This window comes from Cydia pomonella, chromosome 16 (assembly GCF_033807575.1).
Source record: "Cydia pomonella isolate Wapato2018A chromosome 16, ilCydPomo1, whole genome shotgun sequence".
NCBI lineage: Eukaryota > Metazoa > Arthropoda > Insecta > Lepidoptera > Tortricidae > Cydia > Cydia pomonella.
In genome coordinates, this window is record NC_084718.1 from 10,622,916 (window position 1) to 10,635,718 (window position 12,803).

At 36.4% G+C, this 12,803-nt stretch overlaps 1 protein-coding gene across 1 annotated transcript; it reads left to right on the forward strand.

Moving 5' to 3' along the window:
* The first annotated feature begins 1,143 nt into the window (after nt 1-1,143).
* LOC133526086 (pickpocket protein 28) lies at nt 1,144-12,753 on the forward strand. Its single transcript, XM_061862538.1, has 14 exons — nt 1,144-2,149; nt 2,510-2,695; nt 3,386-3,515; nt 3,833-3,972; nt 4,589-4,694; nt 5,772-5,926; nt 6,296-6,413; nt 6,584-6,676; nt 8,579-8,718; nt 8,997-9,127; nt 9,418-9,477; nt 9,956-10,175; nt 10,667-10,840; nt 11,105-12,753. The coding sequence occupies exons 1-14, from the start codon at nt 2,133-2,135 to the stop codon at nt 11,190-11,192; spliced, it is 1,758 nt and encodes a 585-aa protein (XP_061718522.1). The 5' UTR covers nt 1,144-2,132; the 3' UTR covers nt 11,193-12,753.
* The last annotated feature ends 50 nt before the right edge of the window (nt 12,754-12,803 follow it).

Below are 12,803 nucleotides of genomic sequence, written 5' to 3' on the forward strand. Positions count from 1 at the left end.
CCTAATAATTTTGTATTTCAATATGAGTGACATTCGATATGAAAGTTGCTATATTATTTGGTTTATTTCGACCTTATATATATTGTTTTTAATTTTATACTTATACATACAAATGGAGCTTGGAAGCCGAGGTGGGGTAGACCTTTCTCTGATCAAATCGGGAAAATCCTGAAGAAAAGCCAGGTCAAGAGCACCCTAAACTGGCGAGCGTGTATGAGGAATGTTATGGAAGTGAAGGAAGCGAAAGAGGTATGTTAGGATCGTAGTAAGTGAAAGACCGTGGTCTTTGCCTACCCCTCCAGGAAATAGGCGTGATTATATGTATGTACGTATATATTTATTCAATAAAGAAAATAGAAAACGTCGTCATTCATAGAAAAGTCCATATTATAAGTACAATCAAAGAATTTAATTTCTGTACTATTTAGTACCTTCTCAAGTTGTCACAGTGACAATCAATATGAAAATCGCTAGGGACCTAATACTATAGTGTCTGTGACAAGGTAAGAAATGGTACTGAAATTAAATTCCTTGTGTCTACGTAAGCTTTATAGGCTAAGAAGTTCTTCAGACTATTCTTGTAGACGTAGAATTTTATATCTATGAGATCTTATTAGTTATTATATGTGTGAGCACATCTATGGTCTGGCCCGACATTCTACATTTTTATGAGTTTTATTTTATGAGAGATAAAGATATTTAATATAGTTATAATGAGTATTGTAATCATTATACCATCGTAATAAAATCTTACAATGGTTTCGTACATAATAACCGTACCGATTCGTAACTTTCAATGTATATGTATAAATTCGGCGATAGGTATATGCATTTTTTTTCTTTTTCTCTTCTCAACAGTTAAAGTTTTGGCAGGAACCTATTTTTATGTCAATCTTAGCACTAATTATAATTATACTTAAGTGTAATTTTTGATACTTATCCACTGTTGTTAGTTTTTAAGCATCAATCACAACTTTGTCGCAAGTGGAGTTTGCCTTTAAGTAATTATTACACTACTCAATTATCGCAAGTGGAGTATGCCTTTAAGTAATTATTACACTACTCAATTAGGATATATGCATTTACATGCAAAAATTAAATTACTTTAAGTTTGCATAGGTAGTAAGCATTGGTGTAAATAATTGTTGGTAAACCTTAATAAATAAATAAAAGGAGGCGGAAGGGCCAAGTTATTATGGCGACGCCGGCGCGCACTTTTTGTATATTCGGAAATCTCGATGTGATTTCTTACAAATTGATAATTTCAAGGATGTCTTTATGTATAGACATCTTTGAAATCATATTGACATGTTTCAAGGTTAGCATATAATATACTTCTTTAATGAAATATTCCAACCATCAGGCGCATATATTAACAATAAGACGGAGGCATTTTTTGCCCCACAATATAATACCATGACGCAGGCAGGCGTATGCATATGCAATTATTATGCATATGCGCTATGCGCAATATACAGAGGGCCTACCGCGAAAAGCGAAATTTCATTATCTGCCTGTCTATCGCTCTAATGGATATGCGAGCGTTAGAGAGGCAGATTAAAAAAAATTCGATTTTCTCTTTTCGCGGTAGGCCCTCTGATAGTAGTGATAGTGCGCATTCGCTGTAAGTATTTTTGTTAAGTAAACATCCCTAAGGCGTATATCTAAGAAGTCTTTCTTTGTTTCTTCTATATGGTGTCGATTAATACTCCTAATAAATTAAACTCGCTAACTTCTTCTGTACCAATTTCAGATGATAAAGCTGATCGATCAAGAGCATCTGTGTGGCATAACTGAAATTTGTTTTTTTTTTCATGGTATTGAATTCCAGGGAGTGCTCGACATGCTCGCGGCCAGGTTTTTTGCGTCAAAAAGAGGCATTAGAGTAGCTGCTTTTTCTAACTCTTTTGTTTCAAATGAAGACAGTAAAAAAATGCAACTAGTTATGAGTAGTTGGGTGATGGGTGAGACAACAATTTTCGCGACTAACGCTAAATGGCATGTTTAAATAATTCCATGAAAACGTTTCAATTTTCTAATTGTACGTAATTCCTTCGGGACCTGTAATGATGAAATTCAACGCCAACTACGCCCATCGCGACACAGCCATTGGGTAGTTGCATTTCGACAATATGAAGAGACACACGAGGTATGTTTTGTAACATATTAATTAATAGTGGTTTAGATTAGCAAAATGTTGGGGTGTCTAAATAAATAAAATAGTTTGGGATTAAACGTGTCGATGATTAAAGAAAACGGGCCGTAAGACTTAATAAGATATATAGGAATTAACAGCTGATCATAATTAAGTTCATGGTTTACCGGCAAAAATGTATTTAGCCGTCGATCTTTTTTATATTTATGAATTAACCTCAGTATAACTACATAACTTTATAAAAAAACCAGTATTCCCAACAATTAAAGAAAGAAGCGACACGACAAAATTCGGGAGTGTTATCGAATATTGGTGGGTCAATAGGTGAGGATTAATTTAATGTATTTTTTTTAGAACTGGAAGCGTTGGAGAAGCTCTGCCTCCTGATTTAGAGAGCAATAAAAAACTTGAATCTCCGAAGAAAAAACCAAAACGAGGGAGAAATAATATTATAAAAGACTACCTTATAGACTACACATCTAATTCAAATCTACATGGCCTCAAGTACATCGGTGAGAAGGAAAGAACTTTTGTGGAAAAGTAAGTGACTGTGTAGACATTCAATGCCTACTATGACTAGTCAACCTTTAACAGTTATGTTTTTGTTTGATATCAGATACCTATAGTTGAATATTTCTGATATGATCCACTTCCACTGGCCCCGGCTTGGAAAAATCCATCTACAAGTGCGTGTTAATAAGTCCGCCTATTTTATAGTTTAAGGTGCAATAGACCTGAGAACGGAGTTTTTGAAATGTTGTACTTACCGGTTTCTTAGATCCCAATATGGTTGCTAAAAATTTTATCAGCAATCTTGAGGCCTTTCTTCTAGGGCGTTCGGTGATTCGAATCCTGAGTATAGACTTTCGCTCTAGGTATAGAAAAAAATCACGGATATAGGTCTAAATTGCACTTTACAAAAATTTAATAAATTTCGCACAAAAACTAAAATTATAAAAATAGTTGCTAAAAATAAACAATATTATGTTTGATGGAACTCAGTGATTACTTTTTGTATTATTAAAACACACAAAAAATAATCAAATACATGATATCCGCGGTGCCGAGCACGCACATCCATCTCGCTCACGCTTACGCTCAGTAAGAGTGAGAGAAGAACACGAATCTACCCACACTATTAACTGACAAAAATAATATTAAGCTCCACCAACGGTCAGTTAAGTAGGAGTAAAGGAGACAGACTTGAATCACTGCCTATTACCATTTTAGGGTGTTCTGGATATTCATGTTCACGTGCTGCGTGGTGCTGTGCGCGGGCCTCATACAGAAGGTGTACATCAAGTGGAATGAGAGCCCTGTCATCGTGAGCTTTGCAGAGAATCCGATGCCTGTTTGGAAGGTAAAGCAATCAAAGGCTACGTACATGTAAGTTATTAGTAGATCACTTTTGTCCAAAAGGGGTTTCTCAAATATTTTATTTCTTAAATACTTATGTATTTTGTTGTCCAATCCAGATTAATCGGGAAAAAAAATATTTCTGTATAAGTATTGCCTTTCTGCTGCTACACTTTGCAAGAAGTAGAATTAAAAGGCAACATGCTTGGACAAAACCTAATTCAACCATTTTTTTTATCCCGCTAGTGGGAGGAAAAGAAATTAAAGACACAGATAATCTATTACTGCAATTAACACTCAAAATATTTCTTTTATAAATAGATTCCCTTTCCGGCTGTGACGGTGTGCTTCGAAACAAAAGCCCAGCAGTCAAAATATAATTTTACAGAAATCTATCACTTGTACCTCAACCATACAGGCACTAACAGCACGGGAAACACCACAGAACTCACCGATGAAGAGTAAGTAAATCTAATTAGGTAGGTATAAATTTACCACTTGTGTGTGCGTGAATTTGCAATAAAATATTGATCATTGAGTATTGAATTTGTAAAATAACGCATGATTTTAAATGATTATCATGAAAACTATTTATTTTTAACACAAATTAACTCAAATAAGAGATTACATTTCTTCCTTTTCAGGACACATTCTGGTAAGAAATCTTTCTGTGAGATACGTATTTTTGTTTCCTTAACCCTAAGAGGGACAGCAAGATAGCAGAAAGTGTACGGCGACAGGATAGATATAATGAAATCTAATACTCCTTGAAATAGTGTCATAATGTGTTCAAGTAGATGTCAACCTGCAAAACAAGGGGCTGATTATTAAAGTTCGATCGCTCTATTTCGAATTCTACTAATAGAATTGAAAACGAGTGATCAATATCACTAGATTCCTAATTTCTATCGCTCGTATTTCTAAAATAAAGTTTTGACGAATTCGAGTGCTCGAAATTCAAAGATCGGCCCACAGTTCTTTTTTTACCTATACGAAACTATTTTCAAATAAATAAATATAAGAGGACATTAATGTTCAAATAAATAACGATTTTATAATTTATATTTCGTATTTTAGAAAATTTGTCTTTGAATACGTCTCTATGGTCTGCGATTCACATCTATCGCCCGCAACTGGAAGAAAATATGGCAGTGGCGCAGACGCAGTCGATAAACTTAAAGAGGTAAATTTTCGTAGGTCGGTATGCGATTAATAAAATTGTTAAATTTATGAAACATACTGCAGGTAGCGCTGGTGGTGCTAAACTTGGTTTTTAATACAGATCTCGTATTTTTATCTAAAAAAGTGACAATTTTTAGGGTTCCGTAGCCAAATGGCAAAAAACGGAACCCTTATAGATTCGTCATGTCCGTCTGTCTGTCCGATTATGTCACCGCCACTTTTTTCCGAAACTATAAGAGCTATATACTGTTCAAACTTGGTAAGTAGATGTATTCTATGAACCGCATTAGGATTTTTACACAAAAATAGAAAAAAAAACAATAAATTTTGGGGGTTCCCCATACTTAGAACTGAAAGTCAAAAAATCTTTTTTCATCAAAAATGCGTGTCCCCCCCCCCCCTGTAACTTATAAAATAACAGTAGTAAGTAGTTTTTTTTTAATACGTCATAAATGTACGGAACCCTTCATGGGCGAGTCCGACTCGCACTTGGCCGCTTTTTTAAGTTAAGGTGTAGTATGTTCAGGCAGCAGAGTTTTGGAAAAATCGTAGCGCATTTAGATTATAACACGGTTGACAAAAAAATATGATATTACTCTTGTAACTTTATTGATTTGAAACCTGATTTCTTGACTTTGGCTCGATAGAAAAAAAATCACTGACTGCCTAATGTCTAAAACCCACCTTAAAAATATATGCACTAAAGTTAAAAATATGAAAAATGCGCATTTTTATGCACGGTCAGCAGTCTCGCTCACGCTTAGATACCCTCAGTGAGAGTGAGAGAAGAACCTGAACCCGTGGATAAACCCCTTAAATACACGCACTCCGCGTAGCTCTAAAGTTTCACTTCGATGGTCTCAGATAACGTTGCAATTTTCAAATAATTAGCATTGATACTAAAATACAGCAGACGGCTTACCGCCAACATCGGAAAATTGAAAATCGTTATCTACCTCCCTATCGATAGAATAATCAAGAGCGATAAAGAGACAAATACCACTTTTCGGCGTTTCGATGTTGGCTGTTAGGCCCTATCTTTCCATTACTTACTGAAATCAGTCAACTTTTTGTCCAGGTGTGCCCCAACATTACCGAATCCTTCTTTGGATGCAAATGGGAAAATATAAACAGAGATTATTGTTCAGATCTGTTCTCGCCTATTTTGACTGAGGAAGGAATATGTTACACATTTAATACACTGGGAGCCGAGGAAATGTTACGATTGGATAAGTACGTATGACATATTTTCCGAGGTGTATATAAAGGTCATAACGTCATAAGCTACTTTTACTATGGGACCAAAGTTACCAGGCTCGAAATCGCGAAAACATCGTGCGCTTATGAAGCATACCGTACGTTACACTTGTTGTTGTTACGGTTCTGAAATCGCAGTTCGTTCTAAGCCTAAGTTAAGTAAGACTACTTCATGATATTTTTGTCGCATTTCGAAGTTAACAACTCCTATATATAATTACAATTAGACGGAAACGAACACCTACACCCTACACATATACACTTCGTGTGCTTTAAACAACATTAATTATCCCCTAATTATTTCTGTGTAATAATTCTATATCTACAAACCCATGTACTTTCAAGTTTACATCACGACTACGAATATCTACAAGAGGGAAACCCAAATCATACAACGACTTGGAGTTTGGATAACGGATACCCCGATGACACGCCGATAGTTACTTATCCTCATAGAGGCTCTGTAAGTATATACCTACGACCACGAGTAACATTATATCATAGTTACACTCATAATAAGTGATACATACTATCCGCCACTACCTCCGATACATAAACATAAATGTTAACGGAATGTTTATCTACAAAAAAGATATTTATGGTACAAAACTGTTCATTATTTTCAAATTTTAGGGATATGGAGCCAAAGCCGGATTGACATTTATAATAAAGGCTTCAGAAGTAGACCTCGACTACCTTTGCAGAGGTCCAGTACAAGGATTTAAGGTTTGTATTCTGTATAGGTGATAACGATAAGGCGATGCGTAATGCGATGTTTAGGGTTGGCTTAAAGTAATGAGAATTTTTTTTTTCGAAAACCAGAGAATGAAAAAAATAGCTCTAGTTTTATATCCAGCATTAAAAGCAAATACTACAATATAACAAAATGCTCCCTTTCTTTAACTTCGCGTAACTTGCTTCTGACTGTTTGCATTACGCTGTGGAGAACTTTCAAGTCGAATCTCTATTACTTTTAGATTTCCATTGTTAATTTTATTTTATTTCGAAATAACTTGCCACCGATCGCTATACCTACACATATAAATGTACTTAAAATTGCCCAAAAACCTTCGAGTAGTATTCGGAAGTGTGGAATCATTTAGTAATTTTGCCACAAAGCGCCTAAAATTAGTCAAAAACGCCATCACATATATTTTTACCAAAACATGCAACTCTCCGAACGTTTCTAAAGCGCCATCAATCGCAGATCTGTGGGCAATTTTCAGTGGAATAATATTGTGAAGGATGGTCTTTAATGGACGACCACCTTATATGCAGAAATAAATAAAAATAATGGTAAACAAACACAGTTGTGAATATTGACCAAAACGTACATGTAATGTACAAAGCGCAAGTAATGCGGACGGTCAGAAAACACTACAAAAAATCTAAGATGAACTTTATTTTAGGTAGGTAGGTATTGTTGTGTTTGCTTATAATGTCGAATATGCTCCAGTTCGTCATTATATAATCCAAAAACTAATAGCTTATGGTTTTTTTGTGTATTCTAAAATAAAACTTTTCAATTTTTTAAGCCAACCCGTTACTTATATTTTTCTGACCTCGTAACCGCCTCTTGCTGAACCGGTGTATGCAGGTACCCTCACTTATAAACTTGATTATTCGCTTGTATGTTAGAGTTGTCACTCGACTGACACGCAACGCTCACAAAATGAGATTTTAGTTTCTGAAACATTTAGGCATATACAAAAAAGTCAATAAATGTAAATGTAGGTACGTATAACTTTATAAGTCTCGTAACGTAAATTAATGTGCGAAACTGTTAAAAGTTTAAATCAATATATACTCTTAAATACACTTCACGACAATTCCTATAACATTAAATATGTGGAGGCAATTATTGCATATCAACGTGCCATCCCATTGTTCAGTAGCTTATTACATTCTCTATGAGCAATACAAATGCTCGGGAAGATTCCAACCCCATTCTGTACGATGGTATTACGCGAGGTCATAGGAATCTTACCTAGCAATTTTAATAGTTATGCAGTATAAAGAGCGTCTCTTACTTTCAGTATGCCTCTCGTATGTTGTGTCATTTGATCATTGTTGCAAATGTTGCATTACAGTTCGGTCAGTTCGATATGGGGACGGTAGTTCGTTACGATTTACGATTTACTTAAGTATACAACGTGTATTTTTGATATGACCGCATAATCAAAGGATAGTTAGTTTTGGCTTTAACGCACTTTCATATATTTTATAAAAAAATGGAGGGCTTTTATTTTTCCTTACAAAATAATTCAGCCAGCAATGTATCAATGTAACTACTTTGTTTTAACTCAAAATGTAGCATTTAATGACGCGACGTCAGAACACTCAGAACTGTCACAAGTGACCATGATGTACATACGTAATACATTTACCACTCGAAAAAAAAAAACAAAAAATATTATGTTCTGGTAGTTCATACTAAATTAAAAAAAAAAACTTTCAGAATTGTTTTATAGCACTAAATCCTATGTCTAGTTTAAGTTTGCGGTTATATTAAAAATACCTACTGTATACAGCTCCTTTAACAAATGTTGTTAATCTGGCAGTGGGGGGACCTGCATTTGTACGTACCTCAAAATTAACTTGTAAATACGGAAAATTTTTGCGTTTTAGATTCTTCTGCATAATCCTGCAGAGCTGCCGAGGTTGTCGGTGCAGTACTTCAGAGCCCCGTTGTCTCAGGAGGTCGTGGTATCGGTGAAACCTAAAATGATGACTACTTCCGATGGCTTATTGCCTTACAGTCCTAACATGCAAGTATTTAAGAACTAACTCAGTATGTATGCCTACCTACCTACTTAATTGTCTATATGTATATTGCGATTGTGTGAACTGTCAGCGCCCCACGTGAGTTGGGACATTTGGAAATGATACTTACCTTTTTTTAATTACTTAACTTCCCCTTTGTGCCTACCCTGGATAGATGAGAAGTTTCATTATCTTGACCTCAGCCAAGTCTTCAACCACAACTTAGTCAACCATATCAACTTTACTCCATCGTCTATTTATATGGATATGTATATTTTTCCAGCCGAAAATGCTATTTCCCGAGCGAGCGTTACCTGCGGTACTTCCGCGTGTACACGCAAGCCAACTGCGAGATGGAGTGTCTCAGCAACTTCACCTACGCGCGCTGCGGCTGCGTACACTTCGGCATGGTTTGTGAGTACAGTATTGAATTCGTTTTTTTTAATATGGATTTAATTTTATAAAGCCTAGGTATATGAAGACACACAGGCGCTTTTTTATTGGTAACTTACTAATTTTGTCTACCAACCACACCACCACTAACACATTCTAATCTCCGATCTTATGCTATTTATGACTACGCCTAGAATTCTACGGTTGTTCCTCTGACGTGCGTTGCTACACTTCCTACGTAAATCTCGTTTCTTTAAAACCTTAAATTATACTTATCATAACTGTACGTACTAAGTAAACTTTATTTCTAGACGGTGAGAACATGACAGTCTGCAGTGCTGGAAGCATCCAGTGTGTGCAAAATGCTCAAAGTAAGTGCATACATACATATAGATAGGTCGAATTCGCGAGTTATTAGCAGTGATTATAATGATCATCTCACAATTTCACAAACTCATCCATAAAACGTCGATAGCTGAGCGTTCACAGCGGATCGTACCAATAAGTTCCTTATGAACTACGAAATATCATTAAATATTTATCATTTGGTTTCTGATAAAAAAAAACCTAGTGAGGAAACATGCATAGGTACCTACATAAATCAGTCGCACGCAGCGAAATCTTCAATTACGTCGTAGTCAATAGTAGCATCTTCTCATCAACCGTGAGTAAAATGATGCATCAACTGGAATTTATTTTGTCTATAACACTTGCGGGAAAAACAAAGAAAATATCTACCTCATAGTTTATAGAAGATAATTATGGAAATTATCCTCAATAAACTATAACATAGGTAGGTATATTTCAGTTTAACTATTCTGGTTCTACTTCAGTATCTGTTGTTTACAGAGGAACTGGTAACTGTAGCAGCCATGAGTAGCCTGGAGAGAGATTCGGCAGACAACAGCAGCACCGTGATAGACGAAAATGCACGCGACATCGCCATGCGCTGCATGTGCATGCCCGCGTGCACCTCCATCGAGTACGAGGCAGAAACCTCGCAGGCAGACTTTGACTGGAGGGCTATATTTACTAGCTTCAAGTCGGAGATACCGCCAGAACTAGATGAGTACGTTTTATGTAAAGATAATCGTAGAGCCCGCCTCTAATCTACATAAATCTATTCTGAGTCGTAGCCGTATATATAGGTCTTATACCGTCAACACAGGTCATCCTGGAAGCCTTAATTAACGTATCTAACATCACCATCACGAAATCACATTGTGCGAAAACAACACTACGAACATACTCCTAAGCAAGTAGTTATTGGATCCGTACTGAAATTTTTGATAATTGATAATCTCCCCTGTCAGATTTCAGAGAGACGACTAATACATACACCAACTACGACATACTACTCGTACAACGACTAATACAATGCTGTAGGCACTACAGTGGGTTACAGGCTTACAATTTAATAATTCCCTACGCTTTGTGTATTAATTACATTATTAAAACCGATACTCAACATTTCGTCACATATTTTAAAGCAAGCAACAACATTACCCTCTACATAAACAAGCTATTCCTAAAATAAATAATATTGTTATATTCTTACAGCACATACATGACGCGTATCTTCATCTTCTTCAAAGAGGCGCAGTTTATCACGTCCCGCCGCTCCGAGCTGTACGGTCCCACGGACTTCCTCGCCAACTGTGGCGGCTTGCTCGGGCTATTCATGGGCTTCTCTATCCTTAGCGTTGTTGAGATACTCTACTTCCTCAGTTTACGGTACTAAAGTCGTAAAATTAAGTACAGTACAGTACAGTGGTGTCACGCACACGAATTCGACCCAATCGTGTAGTCTAACGCCACGACGTGATTGGTTGATAAGTTCGCATCATGCGCGGGATCGGTCGCAACTAGTTTCGTTAGATTGGCTCGATTTCGTGAGTGACACCACTGAACTAGCGCCATTCTTAGTGCCCGTAAGGCCCATCATTAGATATATGGCAATGTTGCATCCTCATTCAATAATACTGTTTTCTTTTTCAGGATAATCTGCCTGTTTTGGAAAAGGCGAGCTCACAAGCGCGTGGCGGATAAGTCCATGACCAAACTGGAGCATCCTTATATTGACTAGAACTTATTGTAGAACTACACTGAATTCAAGTTGAAATATTATATCTAATCTTATTGTTCTTTCGCCACCAACCCGCTTTGCCAACACGGCAATCGTTAACGCTACATAGCGTAGCGTAGTCATCTGTCTCTATCACTCTTACGTATTAGTGCGACAGTGTAAGTCGCATATTGTTCACTACGGAGCGTTAACGATTGGCATGTTGACTACGGGACAGCCACAGCGTACAGCTACCGCGACGGGTTGCAATCAATTGTTTTCTTGCGCTTTTATATCTCGTATGACTAATGAGATGATTTAATCGTTAAACGTTGACTGTTCAAACTGCCGGCTAGGAGTTCTAAAAAGAAGACTAAGTCACAAACAAAAAACTCTATCTCTACCCACTTCTCTAAAATAATCCGCGGGTCGGACAGCTGCATACAATTGACAAACCTCACTTATCTAATCATCCTCAGGAAGGAAAAAGGTAATACGAACTATTATAATATTGGTATAAGGAAAATGACATCCACTAATTCCACTATCCTCCCCCAATATTTTTGTATATTGGTACCGAGCTGAATATCAGCACATCGGTTACCGTATTTGAAATGGTCCATATGCAAAAATATCATTATCAAACATTGAGCATATTTGGAAATTAGAGACAGTGTATTTTTTTTATGCCAAATATTATAAATAGATGTGCTGATACAAAGAGCATAATAATTATGTGCTGGTATTTGGTGAAACGTTAACGAACTTAACGATGTGCTGATATTCCGCGAAACGGAAAACGATTATCAGTATCAGGTTCGACAGCGAGACTGACTTCTGGCCCGATATTGGGAAGTGTCGATGTAATTTGCCGTTAAAGCCGCAGGATGAATTTACTAAGCCCTTATATATATATATTGGGACCGTGCGAAGTGCGTGGTGGGGGTAAGTAAAGCGATCTCAGCGCATAAGGTGGTAAAAATTTGAACTAACTGCGGATAGCGTCTTTAACATTTCGTACAATTATATGGCTCGAAATGAAACTTTGATTTACGATTACTCCTGAAATATTCATTTAACTTGTATGGTGTAAGGGACCATTGTAATCTGTATGAAATGCTTAATATAACTAACGTATTTATTTGGATAATTGTTAATAATGTATCCATGTAAATAGCTTTGCAAATGCCACATATTACGTGATCTTTTTCTAGAAGTTAAGAATGGATATAGTAAGTTATCCTTAAAAGATAGACATTTCACATCACGGACTTTTTTGTAGACCTATGAATGAGAAACAACCCCACCATACATTGTGTTGTTATAGCTCAAACGGATTAGGCAGCGTTTTCGATTAAAGCTCCTAGCCAGCGTGATTTTTTCCGACAACATCGTTATATTTCAAACAATTTACACAAAACCTTAACAAGTTATGTACTTAAGCCTTCCTCAAGAAACACTCTATTGATAGATGAAAGTCGTATGAAAATCCGTTCAGTAGTTTTTAGTTTTGGAGTAGTTTTATAAGATGTAGTGAATTGACGTTTTTCCCTAGAATTGCGGACACTAGGTTGCGTGACAGTCGTGCACGCTCCCAATATATATATAACTTTGATGTTCCATAAGTATGTG

Bases quoted from the DNA above. Each gene is read 5' to 3' on its own strand.
- LOC133526086 (XM_061862538.1), top strand. The intron at 3,973-4,588 runs GTAAGTAAATCT...TTCGTATTTTAG, and splicing joins ACAGAACTCACCGATGAAGA to AAAATTTGTCTTTGAATACG. The intron at 5,927-6,295 runs GTACGTATGACA...TGTACTTTCAAG, and splicing joins GAAATGTTACGATTGGATAA to TTTACATCACGACTACGAAT.